General features: G+C 55.2%; 1 protein-coding gene across 9 annotated transcripts; it reads left to right on the forward strand.

The window, feature by feature from the left end:
* Nucleotides 1-291: 291 nt before the first annotated feature.
* On the forward strand, nt 292-22129 carry Scrib (scribble planar cell polarity protein). Of its 9 annotated transcripts, XM_050145081.1 has the most exons (38): nt 292-459; nt 1685-1802; nt 1922-2000; nt 2095-2184; nt 2273-2329; nt 2404-2467; nt 2567-2641; nt 2711-2855; nt 3220-3338; nt 4115-4314; nt 4389-4555; nt 4639-4769; nt 4865-4990; nt 5712-5876; nt 6414-6788; nt 7721-7783; nt 8288-8377; nt 8876-8953; nt 9941-10264; nt 10376-10456; nt 10536-10793; nt 11196-11306; nt 11384-11677; nt 11747-11935; nt 17560-17670; nt 17747-17803; nt 17926-18000; nt 19213-19275; nt 19749-19832; nt 19967-20065; nt 20179-20338; nt 20416-20563; nt 20643-20828; nt 20909-21051; nt 21132-21169; nt 21295-21369; nt 21622-21673; nt 21764-22129. In XM_050145081.1, the coding sequence occupies exons 1-38, from the start codon at nt 301-303 to the stop codon at nt 21892-21894; spliced, it is 4980 nt and encodes a 1659-aa protein (XP_050001038.1). In that variant the 5' UTR covers nt 292-300; the 3' UTR covers nt 21895-22129. The 9 variants fall into 9 exon arrangements, with proteins under 9 accessions (XP_050001038.1, XP_050001031.1, XP_050001039.1 ...); XM_050145074.1 differs by lacking the exon at nt 21295-21369; XM_050145082.1 differs by lacking the exon at nt 19749-19832.
* Nucleotides 22130-22178: the final 49 nt, after the last annotated feature.

Genomic DNA, 22178 nt, shown 5'->3' on the forward strand with positions numbered 1-22178 from the left:
GCTAGGTGAGCGGGCCGGGCGGGATGCGGAGCCGCCGCCGCGCCCCCAGCACCTGAGAAAGCGCTGACTGCTCAGGCTGCGTTGCCAGCTGGGCACCGCCGCCCGAGACTATAGCTTGTACTGATCGCGGGCCGAGCTTGGTGCCGACCCCGGCCGCAGTCCGGGTCCGGGCGGCCCGCCCCACCCCCGCGCGGGCCGTGCCGCTCCGCCTGCGCTCGGCGCTCATGCGGGCCGAGCCCCGCCCCCCGGCCCGAGCCCGCCGAGCGTCTCCCGAGCCCGCGCTCACTGCCCGCCCGCATCATGCTCAAGTGCATCCCGCTCTGGCGTTGCAACCGGCACGTGGAGTCGGTGGATAAGAGGCACTGCTCGCTGCAGTCTGTGCCGGAGGAGATCTACCGCTACAGCCGCAGCCTCGAGGAGCTGTTGCTCGACGCCAACCAGCTGCGCGAGCTACCTAAGGTGAGCGGCCGCCGCAGCACCTGCTGCCCCGTCCGCGGTCCCGCGCTCAGTTTTATGGGCAGTGTGTGACTTCTAGGGCGGCCGGCTGGAGCAAGACCTCAGCAGGCGCTGCCCGGGCTTGGTCGGTACCGCAACCTCCAGCCGGCCCTGCTGGTTCCTACTGGCCAGAGCCCCGCCCCAGCCAGCCCCACCCTCCCCCAGTCGCCTGTGTTGGCACCTGGTGGCAGCCTGTCTGGGAAACGGGTGGATACTGAGCCTAAAAGGGGAGCCAGCAGAGAAACCCGTGAGAGCACAGGAGGTGGATGGGACCAGGGTGTGAGGTCGACCTGGGCTAGCAAAGCTTGCTGGCCTGCTTTAGAGGTAGGGGCTTGATTTTCTTGCACCGTGTTCTCCTTCCCCCACCCCTTTTCCCCCTTTGGGTTCAAAGCTGAGTGGAATCCTCCTAAGATACGTGCAGTGTCGGATCTGTTCTGTCATCTCTCAGCGGTGGGCCCACTTCTCACTGCCTGTGTTCCTTCCTGTCGGTTTGTTGTTGGTTTTGTTGTTCTTAGGCCACTCCAGAAAGAAGACCAGAGGAAGCAGGTTATGAAAGGTTTACTTTTCTGAGATGGGGGACCGAGTGGTCTGATATTGTTGAGGGCTGGGTGGCATGGGGTGTGGCCCCAGCATAGGTCTATTTGTGATAGCTCTGTTATTCACGGATCTTTATGGTATCTATGTGTGAATACTGAAGTTTTTGTGCGTGTGTCTCTCCCAGGTGTTTTTATTACAGTTCTCTTGGTGGTCTTTGTCGAGCTCTTGCTGCTCATTGCTGGGGTCCCTGAAGAGTTTATCTGTGGTGGAAGAAGCAGTTTAGGTAGTGGGTAGAATCCTATGACTGATACCACCCCCCCATAGGGCAGAGGGCAGGAGCTATCCAGTCAGGAGCTGGTGATGCTTCCGCTGGGGCATGGTGTCTGGGCAGCAGAACAGTGGTGGCGCATATGACAGATGAGCCCAGGGAGCCCAGGCGTCTAGTGGGCAGGGGTGTGTTCTGCATGTTTCTCTGCCTGGTTTTCCAGTACACTAGGTGTCATGCCTAGACCTCCAGAACCTTGTGTGACCTGGGACATGCAGAAGTTCAGGGACCTGGGGGCATGATCTTCCTGGTCTAGAGACTCCTCTCCACCCTTAGAGCTGTTGCTTTGGAGCTTGTTCACCTTATCACGTCTTCTGCTACCCACAGCCGTTCTTCCGGCTACTGAACCTGCGAAAACTGGGCCTCAGTGACAACGAGATCCAGCGCCTGCCTCCTGAAGTGGCTAACTTCATGCAGCTAGTGGAGCTGGATGTGTCCCGGAACGGTGGGCAGGCAGGAGGGGGTGGTACTCTTGCTGTGTGGATGTAGGGTGAAATGGGGGGGACATTCCTGGGATCTCCTGAGGCTGTAACATCCTCATGGCAAGCACCTCTCCACACACAGATATTCCTGAGATACCCGAGAGCATAAAGTTCTGTAAGGCTCTGGAGATTGCAGACTTCAGTGGGAACCCCCTGTCCAGGTAAGCGTCACCACGTAGTGGGGCTTGGCTTTGGGCTGTGGGAGGTTCTATAACCCTTCTGCAGGCATCTAAGGTCTGCTGTTTCCTCTCCTAGGCTACCGGATGGCTTCACACAGCTACGTAGCCTGGCTCACCTGGCCCTGAACGATGTATCCCTGCAGGCACTGCCTGGAGATGTGGGCAAGTGAGTATCCCCTCAGAGAGTGGGTCTGAGAGTTGGAGTACTTGTCTTGGCCCTGCTTTCCTCAGCTTTGGCCCTTGGTCTCTTTCAGCTTGGCCAACTTGGTGACCTTGGAGCTCCGGGAGAACCTGCTTAAATCTCTCCCTGCGTAAGTTCGGGCCTCCGCTGAGGCTGTGGTAGGGCTGTGCTGGAGCTTGGATGTCAAGACTTCTTTTTCTGCAGGTCCCTGTCCTTCCTGGTCAAGCTAGAGCAGCTGGATCTGGGAGGCAATGACCTGGAAGTGCTGGTACAGTGAGGGTGCCTAGGGACAGCCAGGTGGGGGTATGGGACAACGGCTGCTGGAGGATGTCACCGTGGTTTCTCCTATCTTTGTCCCTTCTTGCAGCCTGACACTCTGGGGGCTCTGCCTAACCTGCGGGAGTTGTGGCTAGACCGAAACCAATTGTCAGCATTGCCCCCGGTAAGTGAGGGTGGGACTGGCTTTATCCTCCTAGCTTTGACTGCCCTTTGACCTCTTGCCTGTCCTCAGGAGCTAGGGAATCTGCGGCGGCTAGTATGCCTGGATGTGTCAGAGAACCGTCTAGAGGAGCTCCCTGTGGAGTTAGGTGGGCTGGCGCTGCTCACGGATCTGCTGCTTTCCCAGAACTTACTTCAGCGGCTGCCGGAGGGCATCGGTCAGTGTGCACAGAGGGCCCCTGGGAATTGTTCGCTCTCATCCATGACCTTATGAGGTGCCAAACAGAATCTTGGGTTAGGATCTGACTTTACCCTAGAAGTGTTTGGAGAGGGAAGGTTCAGATAAGGCTGGGATTGGATACCCCATTATACAGCTAGTACCTAAGAGTTGAGCATGTGGCTTTATGAGGGTCATGGGTGGGGACGAGCCTTGGGGGTAAGTAAGCATAGGGAATCTTGGCATTCTCAGAGAAATGAGTTGTCACTAGAACATGGGACTAGACTGTGGCCATTTTGAAGACCCACACATTCTCAAGAGCCCTTGACCTGGCCCAACTAGTTACCATGTCTCCTTGATGCTAGGTCAGCTGAAGCAGCTGTCCATCCTGAAGGTGGACCAGAACCGGCTGTGCGAGGTGACCGAGGCCATTGGGGACTGTGAGAACCTCTCTGAGCTGATCCTCACAGAGAACCTGTTGACGGTAGGGCAACCTTATGTACCAAGCCCTTTAGGCTGCGCTGAGTGCAGTCAGTGCTAATGTGTAGCAGGAACACAAGCATCTCATGGCAGTGGCATGTGGTGGTGGCTGATCCCAAGGGATGTGCTTGCTAGGGCACCCTTGGGGTCAGGAGAAAGAGCTCACTGGCATATGAGATGGCCTAGGACCAATGGGACCCTACAGGACTCTGCCAGTTAGCGCTCAGGCTGTGCTTTTCCAGATGTGTGGTATGGTGCCAGGGAGGACTGGAAAGAAGGCAAGGGTAAATTGGACAGGAAGAAGTTGAGTATGTGTGCCCCATTGTAACCAGGGAGAATGAGAGCTGTAGCGCCCAAACCAGAGGTGTGCACAGTGATGAGCGCAGCGACAGCCTGGCGTGTGGGAGTGTGGAATGTTCCTGTATATGGAGGATCCAGAGTCACGGTAGTGAGAAGAGGCAGGGCCCTGAAAATGAAAGCGCAGTTCTGAGTAGCAGGCACCTTGGATACTGGAGGGGCCTTGGTAGGTTGAGCCAGGTAGCTATAGGACAGGGCTAGAGAAGACAGTTTGGGGTCCTAAGTGGTCTGGCAGGGTGTTAGGTGTCCTTGGTGTACAAACTGATGCCATATCCAGCCATAATTCCCGAGGGCTCTGAGGAACCTTGGTGAAATAGGCAGTTTACCTTAAGGGGGGGGGGGCCTTTACTTTCCGAGGCCTCTCTCTTTCCTCCTACCCCAGGGGGTTTCCGTCAGCCTCAAATCCTTCCTTTTTCCGGCCAGGCCTTACCCCGCTCTCTGGGCAAGCTGACCAAACTGACTAACCTTAATGTGGACCGGAATCATCTTGAGGTGCTGCCACCTGAGATCGGAGGCTGTGTGGCCCTCAGTGTGCTCTCTTTGAGAGACAACCGCCTGGCTGTCCTTCCCCCTGAGCTTGCGCACACTGCTGAGCTGCATGTGCTTGATGTAGCTGGGAACCGGTGAGTGTCTGCGTGGCCCCTGGGGACCAGGCTGCATCCCCTATGTATGCTGACCATGCCTGCCTGGCCTCCAGGCTGCGGAGTCTGCCGTTTGCACTCACTCACCTCAACCTCAAGGCCCTGTGGCTGGCTGAGAACCAGGCACAGCCCATGCTCCGCTTCCAGACTGAGGATGATGCCCAGACTGGTGAAAAGGTGCTTACCTGCTACTTGCTGCCCCAGCAGCCCTTGCCAAGCCTCGGTAGGTTGCTGATGGCTGGGTCCTGAATGGTGGGTGGTGAGACAGAGAGCCTAGCGTGGCTCCCTGACTCTGGCCTTACACAGAAGACCCCGGCCAGCAGAGCAGTCCATCCGAGAGCTGTAGTGAGGCCCCCCTGAGCCGGGTTAGTGTCATCCAGTTCGTGGAAACGCTTGAAGGTGACGAGGATGCTGAGGAAGCAGCGGCCGAGAAGCGGGTATGGAGGGGTGGGGACTCTGGGCGGTACACTTCTATCCCACCCCTGCCTGACCCCTTCCCGGCCTCTGCTCCTCATCCCTGTCCCCATGGCAGGGCCTACAACGTAGGGCCACGCCCCACCCCAGTGAACTCAAGGTGATGAAGAGAGGCATTGAGGAACGCCGGAACGAGGCCTTCGTCTGCAAGCCTGACCCCGGCCCACCTTCCCCTTCAGAGGAGGTAGGCACGAAGGGGTTGGGACCCTTGGATGTCCGACCATCCTGGCAGTGGAGCTGTGAGGGCAGAGGCTCCATGGAGGAGGGCCCTGGAGATAAGCTGGCGAATAGGACTGGGGCCGCATAATCAAGCAGCAGCTAGGGGTCGGGCTGGGCAAAGGGTACAGGTGTGCCTACCTGTGGAGTCAGAATAAGGCATAGCCAGAGCTGTGGTTTCCAGGACCAAGTGCTGGGCATGCATGGTGTCACAGGATGAGGTTGGCAGGGGTCAGGCTGAAGGAGAGCTCTACTGTCTTCATTCTCCCATCTGTTCCTGGGAAGGAGTTTGGTGCTGGAGCAGGGCAGGGCCCTTGCTTATTAAGAAGCTTCTGTTGTTAGGGCTGTGGGATGATTCTCAGTACCTCGGTACAGTGGCTAGGCAGACAGGTTATATACTGGCCATGCATGGCTACTTCCTGACTTGGGTAGCAGTAGGACTCACCTTAGGCTGATGTCCTCTTGGGATCTTTTGTATTTGTTCTCTTTTGAATCTGGGAAAAGGCTTTGCTAAGGTCTGACCATAGACCGTGACTTTGAATACCTCTGGAAGCAGTCAGGGTGTGATTACAAGAAGTGAGCCTGCTGGGGATATGTGACCAGGGCAGCAGGAAGCCTGGTAGAGGCCTGCCACACAGTGTACCCCCAGGGTGACAAACGTTGATGCAGCCTGACCCCGTTCTCTGCAGGAGAAGAGGCTGAGTGCAGAGTCTGGCTTGAGCGGAGCTTCTGCCCCGTCAGCAAGCACAGTCTCCGAAGGTGAGCCCGAGATCCTGCTGACGGAGGAACAAGGCCTAGGCCAGCAAGACACCATGCTTGGCCAGGAGGAAGAAATAGAGGAGGACTATGACGAGGTAAGGACAGACAGGAAGGGAGCCTCAGGCCAGAAGAAAGGCTTTCTAGGGGCGATGCTTCTCATCCACTATGTCTTCCTGAGCCAGATGTGTGATTGGGACCATGTCATATGTTGCTTAGCCACAGTGGGATCTCGCAGGGCTTCCTCTGGCAGAGTTTGCAAAACATGGTACAGGAAGATGGTCCTGAGGGTTCCAGGGTAGGGTAAAGTTCATTTTTCAGCCAAGCTCAGTACTGTCAGATTTAGCACCTATATGCATTCCCTAGATGGTGTCCCTACCTTCCTGGCCCCAGGCTGTGCGTCCACATGCTTTGTCTTTACATGTTCTTAGGTTTCCACTTGCATTGCCATTGTGTCTGGAAAGAGCAGTGTCCTCTGGTCTTAAGAGCTGCGTTTTCTGTGTACTTCTACATGCACAGTAGGGAACTGGTCAGCTTCAGGCTGTTAGCTGCAGGGCTCGACCAGTCAGCCATAGCTGGGCCCTGGGAGGAATGAGCTGGGGTCAGGATGCCACCCTCATCCTTCTACCACTTAGCCCACAGTGCACTTCGCAGAGGACACACTGATGCCCAAGGAAGATGGTGAAAGTGAAGAGGGGCAGCCTGAGCCCCCCTGGACACTGCCCAGTGGCCGGCAGAGGCTCATCCGCAAAGACACCCCCCACTACAAAAAGCACTTCAAGATCTCCAAGCTCCCGCAACCCGAAGCTGTTGTAGCCCTGCTGCAGGGGGTGCAGACAGACAGGGAGGGCCCCACCGGAGGTTGGCACAATGGCCCCCATACACCTTGGGCTCCCCGAGCCCAGGAGGAGGAAGAGGAGGAGGAGGAGAACAGGGTCGAAGAAGAAGGTGAAGCCACTACAGAAGAAGACGACAAAGAAGAGGCTGTGGCTTCTGCTCCTTCTGTCAAGGTATGTCTCAATCATACCCCTCCTGACCCAGGTTCCACTGGCTTAGTAGGCTGCTTTGGACCCTGGCAGGTAACAGCATGAAGTCCATCCAGCCCTAATCTGACAGGCACAGAGGTTTGTCCCTGGTTTACTGACACCTTGGCTCTCAGGAGCAGAATAATAAATATTATAAAATTGTTGTCACCTATTCCCAGGAGTCCCTGCCTTTGATCTTACTCAAAGTTCTTGGCAGCTCCCTACCTGGGCCTGCCTGGTGAGGTGGGAGGCCAGGGGCTCTTGGAAGCTAAGGGCCTCTCTGTGTCCTGTGTATTCAGGAATCTTGGACAAGGTCCTCCTCAGGAGCTGCTGGCTCTCCCAGGATCCTTCCTGCCTCAGGAAGTGACCAGCCTTGAGGCCTTACTGCTGGCCTGTGGCCAGTCCTGTGGATTTGGTGGAAGCTGTTGTGCCTTGTCAGGTCTTTCTGGGATCCAGGCAGGACTAGAGAGCAGTGGCATCTCTTCTTTATCCTCATGTTTGATTTTTGATAGCTCAAAAAGGACCTGTCCATCTACTGCAGACTCCTTGAGGCCAGAGGAAGCCCTAGCTACCAAAAGTCCAGTCCTTTTTGTCCCTACAGTGCTCCTGTCCTGAGAGTATGAGCTGATGATACATGATATCCGGGGCAATTTGGGGGTCAGTCAGGGACAGCCAGGAATAGACTTGCCCCTCTGGAGCCTTCATCCTCGCCAGCCAAGGCATGCCATATAAGTGGTCTGCAGAGTTGCTCATGATTTTACAGACAGGAGGATCCGGGGGGGAAGGGGCTGACTCAGATCACAAGAGCTTTACGGGATCTTCCTTCTGTCCTGCCTACCTGTGGTGAGGGCTGGGTAAGGTGGTGGCAGTTCCCAGCGGTGGCTAACTTGCATGCCTCGCTGCTCCTGTCCTAACAGGGGGTGTCGTTTGACCAGGCCAATAACCTGCTGATAGAGCCTGCTCGCATTGAGGAGGAAGAGGTCTGTACTGCTCGCTGCTGCTCTTTGCTCTGGGCCCGGGGCTCCTGCTGACTTGCTTCCTGGGCTGCGGGCTCTCACTTCTCCCCACCTCCATAGCTCAAACTCAGACCCTCTCCCAGAAGACTTCCTGACAGCTGCCACAGGGCTGGGGTTCTGGTCTCCTGGTCTCCTGTCTGGGCAAGCATGTCTCCACACTGGGGTAGCCTGCCTTGTAGGGGATGAGTGGAGACACTGGGCCATTTCTTACATCCTACTGTGAGCCTTAAGGTATCCTTATGTACAGAAGCAAGGACAGCTAGCTCTGTACTGCATGGGCTAGCTCACAGAAGCTGTGCCTGCTGCAATCGCAGGAGCCTCCCTGCTTCTCTTTACTACCCAAGTGGGCACAGATACACGAGGATGAGCTCTGTATGGGGTCATCTGCAGCCAGCAAGCCCTTTCTGCTGCTGCAAGCACCTGGGTATCCCAGGTCTTTTCACATATCCATGTCCACTCTGTTTCCAGTTGACACTCACCATCGTGCGACAGACAGGGGGCCTGGGCATCAGTATCGCAGGGGGCAAAGGCTCCACCCCCTACAAAGGAGATGATGAGGTGAGCAGCTGCCTTGTCAGTAACCAGGGCCTAGTCTCCATGAGCTCTCTCTTGCCCACACCTGCCATTCTTGTCTCAAGAGACTTCCTCTTCTTTCTGGGGTGTCAGTGGTCACTCTAGATGTCCTGCTCACCATCCTTGAGGTGTGCTGCATGGGGCACCCCAGGGCACCGAACAGACCCAGGCGGGTGGTCCTGCAGGATGTCAGGAGTCTGAGAACAGCTTACATGGCAGCTGAGTTGTTCCCTCTACAGACAGGCTTTCTGTCCCCATTTTCCCATGCTGGCTCTGACTTGTATGTTCTAACTTCTTGTGCTAGAGCCCTCCCAGTAGCTGAGTACAGCCCCTTTGACCTCGGGGACCGCTGTCCTCCCTTCATGCATTTGGGGTCCTCGCATCCTCTCCAGAGGCAGGCCAAGCTGTGTCTGACCTATGTACCTTTCACAGCCATAAGAAGGTGCTTGTGCTCTTGTGGACCAGTCCCCACTTGTCCTCTAGGGCATCTTTATCTCTCGAGTGTCTGAGGAGGGCCCTGCAGCCCGTGCTGGAGTCCGAGTGGGTGACAAACTCCTTGAGGTAAGTACTGACCCCCTTGCCTTGCAGCAAGGGACAGCTGATCCCTTCAAAGTTCGCATAGTTCTGATTATTGGGCTACTTGGCTGCTCCTGTCAGGAAGTGGGGACTCTGTCTTCCTCATCCAGAAGTCCAGGGCCCAAAGATTACTTACTAGGTGAAGCTATTGAGACCTTAAACAATAGGCTTAGAAGCTCTCTATGCCAAATTCTCTCTCCATCTGGGTCTGGGATATAGTCTGATGGTAGATCACTAGCCTACAGTGTGTGACAATTTGGGTATAATCCCCGTACTACCAGGGGATGGGATGTGAAAACAAAGAAGCAGCCTCCGGCCTAAACAGGAGGTACCAGGCAGTTCAGAAGTAGCCTGGTAGGGTCAGACCACAGCAGTCCTGATGGGAAGTTGGTCTCTCTGGAAGCCCTTGAGGTTTCTGCCTGGGCACTTGGCCATTGGAGAACTCACAGGAAAGCATTGACCTTCCTGTGGGGACAAGGCCAAGTGAGGTAAAAGGCTCTGGGATTCCAGACCGAGAGGGCTTGGGGAGAGGGGATGCTGCTGCCCTCGTGCTTCCTGCTCAGCTCCAGTCCCAGTGCTGCCTAGAAGCATGTGGAGTTGGCAGCCTAATAGCCTTGCGTTGCATGCTCTCTGCTGAGCAAATGACAGTTTCTGAGTGGGGACACCAGTGTCTCATGGCTAGCCTGGATCCTGGCATGAAGACAAACAGAAAGATTATAAGCACTGGGTGGTGGTGGCGCACGTCTTTAACCCCAGCACTTGAAAGGCAGAGGCAGGACAGCCTGGTCTACAGAGTGAGTTCCAGGACAGCCAGGGGTACACAGAGAGACCCTGTCTCAACCCCCCCCCACACCACCACCCAAAGAAAAAGAAAGAAAAGAAAAAGGCACCAGTGTACCGTAGTTAGAGTGTCAGGGTGGCTATGCCTGGATGCTGATTTGTGCTGCAGCTTTTGTCTTCTCTTGCCTACAGGTGAATGGTGTGGCCTTACAGGATGCAGAGCACCACGAGGCTGTGGAAGCCCTCCGGGGCGCAGGCGCTGCTGTGCAGATGCGAGTGTGGAGGGAAAGAATGGTGGAGCCTGAAAACGCAGTTACCATCACCCCCCTGCTCCCTGAGGATGACTATAGTCCCCGGGAGCGGCGGGGAGGTGGCCTGCGCCTGCCGCTGCTTCAGCCTGAGACTCCTGTACCCCTCCGCCAGCGCCATGCTGCCTGTCTTGTGCGCAGTGAAAAGGGACTGGGCTTCAGCATTGCTGGTGGAAAAGGCTCCACACCTTACCGGGCTGGCGATGGGGTGAGGCATTGATGGGGTGGCCTAGAGTGGAGGAGGGGACTGTCCCTGATGAGCAGAGACATGTTAGGTCTCCAATATAATGGCTTCAATGTGGCTTCTCTTTCCCAACAGGGTATCTTCATATCCCGCATTGCGGAGGGAGGAGCTGCCCATCGGGCAGGCACTCTACAAGTTGGTGACCGAGTCCTCTCGGTGAGTGGGGCTAATTATGTCCTGATAGTGTCTTTTGTTTGTCCTGCTTACCATCTCTGACCTAAGTGTGTCCCTGTAGATCAATGGAGTGGACATGACTGAGGCACGGCACGACCATGCTGTCTCCCTGCTGACTGCTGCTTCCCCTACCATCTCCCTGCTCCTGGAGAGGGAGACTGGAGGGACTTACCCACCTAGCCCCCCGCCACATTCCTCCCCAACCTCTACTGCTACTGTTGCTGCTACCATGACCACTGCCATCTCCGGGGAACCTATGCTACCTAGGCTGTCCCCTAGCCTGTTGGCTACTGCCTTGGAAGGACCATACCCTGTGGAGGTGAGACACCTGCTCATATCCTGCATGGCGTCCACTCAGCTCCAAGTGTAGAATAAAAGCCCACCCAGGATCTGCTATTCATGGCATGGAGCCACACAAGGCAGAAGTAGTTCACGACCTTTGTACATATGCCCGAGAAGCCAAGGTTCTCCAGTCAGCTGCCATGGTGTTTCTTTCCCATCTGTCCTAGCATAGTCTGTCAGTAGCCTGCTCTGCTCCATGCCTGTAGTCAGTGAAGATGTGTGGATGTCAGACTGCGTGGTGGGGTAGCAGACTACCCCAGAGGCAGATGGGTCTGCATGGGCCTCTCCATCCTACCAACACTCCTTGCCGATCCCATTGCCAGAGTGTTAGCTTCTTTCCCCCTTGCCCTGCTCTGACTGAGGCCCACCCTGTCCTCAGGAAATCTGCCTGCCCAGGGCTGGTGGGCCACTGGGGCTTAGCATCGTAGGAGGCTCTGATCACTCCAGCCACCCATTTGGTGTCCAGGATCCTGGTGTATTCATCTCCAAGGTAAGTAGGCCTGGCAGGCAACTCGTGCAAGAAGCACCCGCCCCAGCCAGACTACTGCATGTGGTCCTCTCCTGCAGGTGCTTCCTCGGGGCCTGGCTGCTCGCTGTGGCCTTCGGGTTGGGGACCGCATCCTCGCAGTGAATGGGCAGGATGTTCGGGAGGCCACACATCAAGAGGCGGTCAGTGCCCTTCTCAGGCCCTGCCTGGAGCTGTGTCTGCTTGTGCGGAGGGACCCACCACCTCCAGGCATGCGGGAACTCTGCATTCAGAAGGCCCCTGGGGAGAAGCTGGGCATCAGCATCCGAGGAGGCGCCAAGGGCCATGCGGGGAACCCCTGTGACCCCACCGATGAGGGCATCTTCATCTCCAAGGTGAGGGCTCTCCCTTCCTGGGGCCATGGATAGGTGCCTGGTGGCTCTCTCACACTGTTCTCCCTACAGGTGAGCCCTACAGGGGCTGCCGGGCGTGATGGACGGCTGCGTGTGGGGCTCCGGCTGCTGGAAGTGAACCAGCAGAGCCTGCTGGGCCTCACACACGCTGAGGCAGTGCAGCTCCTGCGCAGTGTGGGTGACACCCTAACCGTGCTTGTCTGTGATGGCTTTGACACCAGCACCACCACGGCCATGGAGGTTAGTGGCCTACCCTGGGGATTGGGTGCTGTCCTAGCAGTGACCTTTACAGTCAGGCAGAGTCCAGTCTCTGCTTGGGTCTGGAAAGTACTTGGCAGTTAGGAACCAGCTGTGTGGGAGTGGAATGATGGTCCTGTGTTCTGTAGCCCCCCCCCCTTTTTGTTTGTTTGTTTGTTTTTCAAGACGGTTTCACTGTTTAACTCTAGCTGTCCTGGAACTTGCTTTGTAGGGCAGGCTGGCCTCGAGCTCACAGAGATCCATCTTGCAGGCCCTTTTCTGAGCCCTCATCACTGTACTGTCTAGAGGCTAGTCTGGGTGGGCCGGCAGTGTAGAGGTGGTTGTGTGATCAGGACCTGAGAAAACAGCTCTTACAGGGCTCTGGGAAGGCAGTACTTGAGGGCACACAGCAGCTAGTAGGACAGGGAAGAGAGAAAGCACTGTTCAGAGTCCCCTGTACCCTACCCCCCAACGCAGGAAGGCAGCTTCCTGGTCCTACTGGCTATTAGGGTGTCCCTCTTATAGTCCCTTGGTGGAACTTCCTCCCACCTTCTGGTTCCTGGCGTCTTTCGGTATTGTCACAGGTCAGAGCCAGGACATGGACACAGGGTAGAGCTGCTTCTGCTCTCTGGCTCCCTGGAGTAGTACAAGAATGTCCAGCCATCAGAAGTGGGCCTAGACCCAAGAGGCAGGCACCGTGGACAAGTCTCCCTCTAGTCTCACTGCTCCTCTCTGGGCTCATTCTTCCTCATTGTCCTGCTTCTTGCTGTCCCTAGGACCCTCAACAGCTTCGCCTGTAGTCCAAGTGAGCCTTCAAGGGCCCTTTATGTGCACTGGCTATCTGCTGTTCCTGGACATCCTTGCCAGTTGTGCTGGTCTCCAGGGTGCAGGTGACTGTACTCCCGCTCCCTGTAGCTTTTATTCCTTTAACCTAGGGACAGGCAGCCATGCTAGGTTGGCCTCCTCTGGCAGTGGATCTTTGGATTAGTGACTTCCTGTTAGATGCTGGCAGAAGGATACCCTCTGGCCACAGACCTGTACTTTGTCCCAGACAAGCTGGTGAGGGTCACTGGGTGGGAAACAAGTTAGCCTTGGTGTTAGCATCTCTGGGTATTGTACTGCAGTCTGAGGTGCTACTCCCTAGCATAAGGTTGACTCTTGTCCCGCTCCTCCCCCAAGAGAGTCCTGTATCCTGGAGGAGTTTTTTGTGTGACTTCTCCCTAGGTGGTCTAGTCCCTAGAGAAGACCTGCATTTTGTTTACTCACATTCTCACGTGTGTTTAAAAGTGTGTCGCTTCATGCACACTTTAATCTTTGCGTTCAGAACAAAGCCCTCTGGAAAGAGCATCAGCTTCATTGTTACAGGCTGACGTGGTTCTGGGTCCCCATGGCCGTGCATCTGCTCCCTGCTGTTGTGACCCAGGCTGTTCTTGCAATACTTGGGTGGCTCATGAGCGTAGGGAAGCCACTGTGTATCTACACATGCTTGGTCCTGCCAAAGCCTGTCTTGGCTGGATCTTCATCTGTACTCTGTCTGGGGAGCAAGGCAGGTTTTTAGCCTACCTAGTGAGACACTCTGGGCAGTGGGCAGCTGACCAGGAGCCTTTCTGCCCACAGCAGCTGTCTGCTCTGACCTCTGCCTCCTCAGTCCTTGTCTGCTCTCAGGATGCCTTGGCTGCTCCTACGCTGCAGGTAGACACCACCTTCACACAGAGTTTACTGTCAGCTCCCCACCTTCGGGGTGGGGTCTCATCCTGAGCCTTGCACATACTAGGGAGGGCTGCACTGAACTCTGCCCCTACCCCTGGGGCCCCCTTTTGTGCTTCCCAGAATGAAGCTGTTCTCCTTCCACTGAGTTTTTTCTTTCTTGATGTTTCTGGCCCAAAGTTTGTTTGAAATAAGTCTCACTGTGTAGCCGAGGTTGGCAATCCCCCTGCCCTCCAAAGCTAGAGTTACATCTGTGTGCCGTACACCTGTCTTGAGTTTGTTTCCCTCTTGGGACAGGATCCTCTGATTGCAAAATTTTACAAATTTTATGAGTTAAGGCTTCTTCTGTAGGGCTGTGTGTGGAATATGGTGTTTTGTTTCAAGACAGGGTTTCTCTGTACAGCAACTCCGGCTGTCCTGGAACTTGCTTTGTAGACCAGGCTGGCCTCAAACTCACAGAGATCGACTGCCTCTGCCTTCTCGAAAGTGCTGGGATTAAAGACATGTGCCACCAATGCTCATCAGTTGTCCCCAAGTGATTAATGAAAGTCTCACTGCTGAGGGAGCATGATTTGGCTGTGTGGTAACTCTAGGACTTATTTCTTGACTTGGTCACAGTGAGCTGTGAAGCCTGCCAGGACAGTGTGCAGGGGCAGTCACTTTATAGTGTGCTCTACTGCTGAGCTCTTACATCACCCATTCTGAAGTTTTGTCTGCTGTGTGTTCTCTTCTGAACAGATATGCCAGGTTCCATCACACAACTGGTTGGGACTCTGGGATCATTTTGTGAGTTTTTCTTGAGCCTCTTCCAGGCTGCTCTCCTTTTCTGTGAGTGCCAGTGGCTCCTCGTTGGCTGGCTTTGCTTTATCTCTTGGCAGAAGCGCTGTGGCTCACAGCCATCACACAGTGATGGGGGGGGGGGGGGCTCTTCCCTAGGGCTTCCCTCATTGTCTCTTTTCAGCCTGGAGCTTTGGGCCACTAATGTGCTGGCCAGTGGCTTTGCCTTGTGCCAGACTTAAGCAACTGTTTGTTGTAGTTTCTGTAGGAACGTTTCCAAACGGAGGGTGTATCTCTGCTTGTAATTGTAAAAGCAGTCATCTCTAGTGGGCACTGGGTGTCCTGAAGGGGCCTTCCATATATGCCCAGTGGGACTGGCCTGGTCCCAGAGACTCCATGCTTGGGAAAAAAGAACATTCTTCACATATCAGTACTCTTTACTGCAGGGTGACTCTTGGCTTCTCATAGAAGAGCTGAGGACCTGGCACTAGTAGCTTTTGTCCCCACAAGATTGCCCATTCTGAACCCTCTGGGTGTATAACATCATACAGATATCCTTACTCACACTCCGCTTCAAAGAGAAAAGATTATTGTGCTTATTTTTGTGAGGAACCGGTGTGTGTTCCATGGTACATACGTGGAGGTCAGAGGAGAGCTTGTGGGAGTTGGTTCTCTCTACCATGTCAGTCCTGGGGACTGGACTCACATCAGTTTTAACAGCAGTTGCCTTTCTCCCCACAAGCCATCTTGCTGACTCAGCACCTCACTTTTCTCAGACTACCCACTTGAGTCATCTGAGCTTGTTTGACCTGTGGGATCAGTTTGCTGGCTATTAGTGACTTTGACCTGCATCTTTCTGCCTCCCTCAGGCTTGTGGTTGTAGTGCGGGGGAGGGTGTCCTGGCTATATCTTGCCTGCCCTGTGCTAAGGACTGGTGTTCTCGGGGTTCCTGCAGGGTTTCCATACATCTAGGCTCTTGTTACCAGACCTGCAGCTGCTGGACTTCTCAGACTCGCCCTACAGCAGCATATTCATCTTCTTTATCATAGCGATCCATCTTCCCAGTCCAGATCCAGCACGCACGTGTGCGCGCACACACACACCCCCCAGCTAGAACAACCTTACTCTCCAGTCCTCTTCCCTCCAGTCACCTGAGTGCCTGTGTTGGTACCTGAGTGAGTTCTCACACCTTGCTCTTGGACTGGCTCCCGAGCATTTGCTGTAAGGACTGGGGCTTGTGCAGGCGTCTTATCCCATCTCCTTCCCTGTCACCAACACAGACCCTTCCACATGTTAGTCACAGCTTTGCTTTGGTGAAGATTTATTATTTTCTGTGTGTGAATGTTTTGCTTGTATGAATATATTTACTGAGTGCATGCAGGAGCCCATGAAAATCAGAAGAGAGATTCCCTTAGAACTGGTGTTTTGGACAGGTGTGAGCTGCCATGGAGATGGTGGGAACTGAACCCATGTCATTGGCAATTGCTGTTACTGCTGAGCCATCTCTTTATCCCGTCACAGTTATGTTAATATCAGATTGTTCCAGTATGGTCTCGTGGAAGGGGCTTGAGGCTGGGCCGGAGTCATGTTGACACCACCCGCCTGCTGTCTTCTGGACTCGTCCCACACTTTCCTGCCAAGCTGTGGGGCCGGCCATTTTCCCTGGAGTACTGATTTTCTTTGGTGACGGTGATGTTAGAAGCCAAGGTCTAGTGCACTAGTCAGGGTATCCTGGCCAGAGATAAGAGTGGTATGTGAATAGTTCCTATCTGGTTATTCCTGGAGCCATGGGAAGCCTTGGGTCACTTGCTGGCATTGTCCCATCTTTCCAGTCAACACCACAGGTCAGCCCTTCTTACTCGAGTGGGCTTTTCTGACGTGGGAAACCAGGCTTCCTTATTCTTGCTGTTTTTACTGTCTGCTCAGCCCCTCTGTATGGCAGTCCTTCCCACCCCGCTGAGCCTGCCTCTCGGTCCTCCCTAGTGCCTTTTTGACTGAATTACCAGAAGTGAAGAAGGTAGGCATCTTGTTTGTTGTTTGATCTAGTACTGTTGTCAGAGTCTGAAAAAGACAAGTTTGTCTGCCACTGTGATATCTTTATCCAGCTTTCTTATTTCTAGTGATCTTTGCTCATTTGTTTAGTGTTACAGTTAGTGATCACTGTGTCCCCTGCTCCTGCTTGACACTCTTGACCTCAAGTTCCATCTTGCCAGTTGTGAGCAACTGCTCCCTGTTTGTTTTCTTGGTCTCTCATCCTTTCAGTGGTCTCTGGATCAGCAGTACATAGCTGGGTTTGTCTGAGGCCACACTGCATGTAGAGGGAACTCTGATGGCAACCATGTGGCTGTTATCTTGCCTTCCATTCTGCTCTCACCTCCCCCTCCTGTATTCCTTTGGTGGTAGAGGCCTGACCTGGTCCTTTGTGCTTTGTGGATGGAAGACAGCTGAGGCCACTTTTCCATCATCTATATTTACCCTTCATCTGAGTACATTTTAGCCCAGGCCATGGCTCTCAGCTCCCTGCCCAGCACAACACACGTGTGTACGGGCACGTACACACACGTACACACACGTACACACACGTACACACACACACACACACACACACACACACACACGTGCACGCACATATTCCACCCCAGACTTCCAGTTCCAGAGCTAGTTTAATTTCCCCTTACAGTGTTTCTGAATCCTTACTCAGCACCCAGACTACACATTTTAAATGTAGCCTATCTATCCATCTGGGAGTACTACTTTGCTACCAAGCTCATTGCCTTTGGCTATTCCCTTCCCAGTCCCATCTTATTAGCTATTCCTCCTTTATTCCTAGACTGGCCACAGTCAGCTTGTTTTATCCCCATGCCAAGCATTGTGGCTGAGCATGGCTGTTTCACATTCCTGTCGTGTGCAGACATGAATGACCTAGACCCACAGTGGCCCCATGAACCTAGGGCCATAACTACTCTTTGTCCCAGGAGGGTTGGGGACAGGTACACAAGAGGCATGGATGGACCAGCAGGTTGTCCACAGAGCCTCAAGTGTCCAGCTTGTCAGGATAAGGGGTCCTGGGTCCAGACGAGCTTGCTCCAGAAGTGGGACCTTGCCAGCAAGTTCCTTCTCTCAGCCCACTCTTCTCCTTGCAGGTGTCTCCAGGTGTCATTGCCAACCCATTTGCAGCAGGCCTTGGCCACCGGAACAGCTTGGAAAGCATTTCATCCATTGACCGGGAACTGAGTCCTGAAGGCCCAGGCAAGGTCAGGATCAAAGTGGCTGTCAGCCTGAGACTGACTTTGAGCTACTATTTCTTAATCATGTCCGCTCCTCTTACAGGAGAAAGAGTTGAACAGTCAAACCCTACCCTGGGAGCCTGAGTCACCAGAGACTCTGGTGAGTCCTACACAGGCCCAGCTTAGAGCCTGCAGTGGTGGACACAGCCCAGGAGTGCTGGGTGGGCAGTCACACTCCTGGGACATAGTCCTCTTAGCACTGTGGTGCACTCCACTCTCCAGGGTCGGAAGCTGGAGCCCCTGAAGCTGGACTACCGTGTCCTGGCTGCTGTGCCCAGTGCTGGCAGTTTGCACAGAGTGAGTAGTCCGTCTGCCTGTCCGCCTTACCTATCTACCTGCCAGTCTCCCTTGTCTTAACTTCCTCTTTCCCCGTGGGAGGCACGGCTGCCAGCTTGAATGCCACGGTCACCATGCAGAGCACTTTGTCTTGGATCGGGAGGCTTACAGAAGTCTGAGCTGGAGCTCTGCCTCCTAGCTAGGCAGCATTTGAGATTTTTTATTGTGCTTGTTTGGCAGTGCTGGGGATACAGGATGGAGCTTCGTGAATGCTATAACCAACACCCCACCACTGACCTACATGCCCAGCCCTTGTCTGCAAAGCTTTTGACCTTATTTGTGGCTGTTGCTATGATCCGCTGTCATAGGTTCCAAGGGTGCCTTGAAGTCCCTGACCTCTTCCCCGGTGTCCACCCTCAGATAACTGGGTCGGGCAGAACCCTGCTGCTGCAGGCAGTCTGCTGGGAGGGGCAGCTGTCATTCCTTTCCAGCGTCTTGGGGTTTCATGGACACGGCTAACATGGAGTGGGTGGGCTGAAGCAGCTGCCGCCTGTGGAAGGAAGCCTAGTGGGTGTGGAAGGTGCAGCACTAACAGCTGGTCTGGGAGTGGCCACTCAGGGACCTAAGTAGGGGTGTGGCCTTTGAGACAGTTATGGGCCTGGGGGCGGGCAGAAAGGACATTCAGTCCTCATTGTTCTCCAAGAGATATTTAACTATCACTCCCAGAGGATGACAGGAGACCATTGCCAGAGTGTGAGTGCTTAAGGGGTCAGCTTGGCTGGGTCATTGCTGAGACAGGGAGGGGTCAGGAAGGGCATTTGGATCTTGGGGTACCATTTCTCCCTGCTCCAAACAGCTCTAACAGAAGCCAGCATAATTTGAGAAAGCTATAGGTTGGGGTGCTTCTCTGACTCATGCACGGTTGGGAAAGAAGCCTGGCTCGGGGACTGGAGGTGGGTAGGCTTTTTGGGTCCCAGCTGTCTGCTTTCAGTCTGTTCATCTTTCCCAGCTTTCCCTATAGATTTTAGGGCTGCACCTTTGGCAGTAAGCTACTGATGTGACCATCAGGCTAAGGCCAGGGTCACCTGTGTCCTTTATGGAGGGCTAATGGTCATCCAAGCCTGTCTGATGGCATTACTGGGCTGTGGTCAGGTTAGGGAACAGGGCTATCCCTGTGCTGCCAAGATACCACTCAGCCAGCTGACTCTTTCCCAACTGCTACCCTCTCTCAAGGGACCTTCTGTGACCACTGGAGGGAAGATGACTGAGACCCCCTGTTCCCCTGGCAGCCAGCAAGTGAGCATCCCAGTAACAGGTGCCCCATTGTGGGCACCTGTGCAGATGGGTTCTGGTATGCAGGGTCCCCTTGGGGTGTTGTTGTCAGATGTGTTTTTGTCCAGGGATAGCTTCCTGATTAAAGCTGGCCTTGGTGAAGGCAGGGACCTTGCTGGAGGAGTTCAAGCCTTTCACAAACTGAGCATACGATCTTTTCTGTACAGTTGTTCTTCTTGTCTGTGGGTCCCTCCTAGTCCCACCTTTCCCACTGCATGGCAAGGGCATGTTTCCAGCATTCCTGACAATGCATTGCAGGGTGGGGGTGGGCACAGACCAGCTCCAAACCTTAACCCTTCCAAGACAGGGATTTGGATGAGTGTCCCCTTGTAGCCTACTCCGTCTCCATTTCTGTCTCTCTCTCCTATCCCTCCCTACTCCCACTCCGGCACCTCTGATCCTGCTCTCCTCCGCCACCACCCCCTTCCCCTTTGCAGACAAAACCGGGGATGATCCAGCCAATGGCTCAGGCCTGGCCAAGGGGCTCCCCGGCCCCCAGGGGCAGAGGTGGTCCCTGTTCTGTGAGTGTCCTGTTCCACAGTGGGTGAGGATGGTGGATGTGGGCTGGAGCAGCTGGAGGATTCCAGCTGATGGCTCTTTGGGACGCGGCTGCACTGGACAGCGGCCCCAGCCTCACTTATGTCTATTTCCCCAGCTGCCCTCCCCTGATGAACTGCCAGCCAATGTGAAGCAGGCCTATAGGGCCTTTGCGGCTGTGCCCACCGTGCACCCTCCTGAGGACAATGGTACCCAGGTATGTGCAGTGGTGCCCTGCTGCTGCTCATGCATGCTCTCTAGGCTGGGCACCCAGGGTGAGTGCCCCCAAGAGAAACACCAGCCAAGTCTGAGGGCCTGCTCCCCCTCTAGCCTCCAACACCTGGTCCCGCAGCCTCCCCAGAGCAGCTGTCCTTCCGCGAACGGCAAAAGTACTTCGAGCTGGAGGTACGGGTACCTCAGGCAGAGGGTCCCCCCAAGCGTGTGTCCCTGGTGGGTGCTGATGACTTGCGGAAGATGCAGGAGGAAGAAGGTGAGGAGCCTAGACTTGAGGAGAGGCCTGGGTGGGATGATGACCTGGCCTTGTCTGAAATGTCTGCCTGCCCACAGCCCGCAAGCTGCAGCAGAAGAGAGCCCAGATGCTTCGGGAAGAGGCAGTGACCTCAGGGCCTGACATGGGGCTCACCTCGGACAGGGAGTCCCCAGATGATCAGCAGGAGGCTGAGCAGCCCTGGGCTGTGCCAGGCCATGCAGGAGGGTGAGTGCGGGAGGCTGAGCCCCACTCCCTGGCTTGTCTGCTGTATGCCCTCCCACAACATAGCTGTCCGTTTCTCCAGCCCAAGTTCATCTTCACCCCCACCCCTGGGAGGCAGTGCCCCTGTGAGGACAGCCAAAGCTGAGCGACGCCATCAGGAGCGGTTACGCATGCAGAGTCCTGAGCTTCCTGCCCCAGAGCGAGCCCTGTCTCCTGCAGAACGTCGGGCTCTAGAGGCCGAGAAGCGGGCACTATGGAGGGCAGCCAGGTGAGCACCTCCCCACCCCCACCAGACCCTGCCCACTGCACATCAGGTCCATGCAGGAGCATTCTCTTCTGCTTCCACAGAATGAAGTCTCTGGAGCAGGATGCTCTCCGTGCACAGATGGTCCTTAGCAAGTCCCAGGAAGGCCGTGGCAAGCGAGGACCCCTGGAGCGGCTGGCTGAGGCCCCTTCACCTGCACCCACGCCGTCACCCACACCATTAGAGGGTATGTGTTTCCATGGGCCAGCAAAGGGCTCCTCCCCTGCAGTGAGCACTTCTCCCAACACTCTCTTCTTGTTCCCCCAGACTTCAGCCTCCAGACCAGTACCTCCCCTGGACGCTTGGTAAGGATCCTATGTCTCGGGCCCTTCCACACACCCCGTGGCCTGACGCTGCGGGGTTCTAGACTCCCCACCAGCCTCACCTCCCTTGCACTCTCTTGACTTTCCCTTCATGCTGTCCTTTCAAGCCTCTATCTGGAAAGAAGTTTGACTACAGGGCCTTCGCAGCCCTGCCTTCTTCCAGACCTGTCTATGACATCCAGGTACTGGAGGCTACTTGGCCCTTTCAGCATGTTCCTACCGCCTCTCTGCCTGTCACGTGCCCTCCTCTATCCCTTTCTGTGTGTTTCTTGCTCTGCTTCCTGCCTGTGGGGCCTCCCCACCCAGCTTGGTCTCGGTCCAGTCTGCTCTGACCCTGTCCCAGGCTCTGTGGGCCTACCCCCAGACAGCCAAGCCTCTGTATGTAAATGCAGGCAGGCCTAGGGCCTGCCCTGACCAGCCTGTCTCCTTACCAGTCACCAGATTTCATGGAAGAGCTTAGGACTTTGGAACCGTCTTCCAGTCCTGGTGAGTTGACACCTGTCTGGGGAGAGTGCCCAGGCAGCCAGAGATCTGGCTACCCTTGGCTCATGGCTTTTCTACCCCTCTCTATCCCAGGCCCACAGGAAGAAGATGGAGAAGTGGCTCTGGTGCTCCTTGGCAGGCCCTCACCTGAAGACATGACGCTGTGCAGTAGCCGTCGGGCCATGCGGCCAGGACGCCGGGGCCTGGGCCCTGTGCCCTCCTAGGGCCAGGTTCCTCTCCAGACTTAGGGTGGGGAGCCTGCCAGCTTCATCACCTCCCTTACCCCAAGTCTTTTATTAGCCTTGGTGTTAGCATTTTAAAGAGACCCCCTCAGGAGTTACGGCTTCTGACTAACTGCCCCTGTAGCCGGGATCTCGTGGCGAGACTGTAACTAGTGATGTTTGTACAACCAAAGACTCTATTTTGTGGTTTAAGGAGAATAAAGCTAACTACATTTTACCCTCTTGTCCTTTTATACTTCCACCTACTTTTACTGACTCCTCCTGCC

Source organism: Alexandromys fortis, unplaced genomic scaffold (genome assembly GCF_014885135.2).
Source record: "Alexandromys fortis isolate MF-2015 unplaced genomic scaffold, M_Fortis_MF-2015_v1.1 scaffold_2_1_26212458, whole genome shotgun sequence".
NCBI lineage: Eukaryota > Metazoa > Chordata > Mammalia > Rodentia > Cricetidae > Alexandromys > Alexandromys fortis.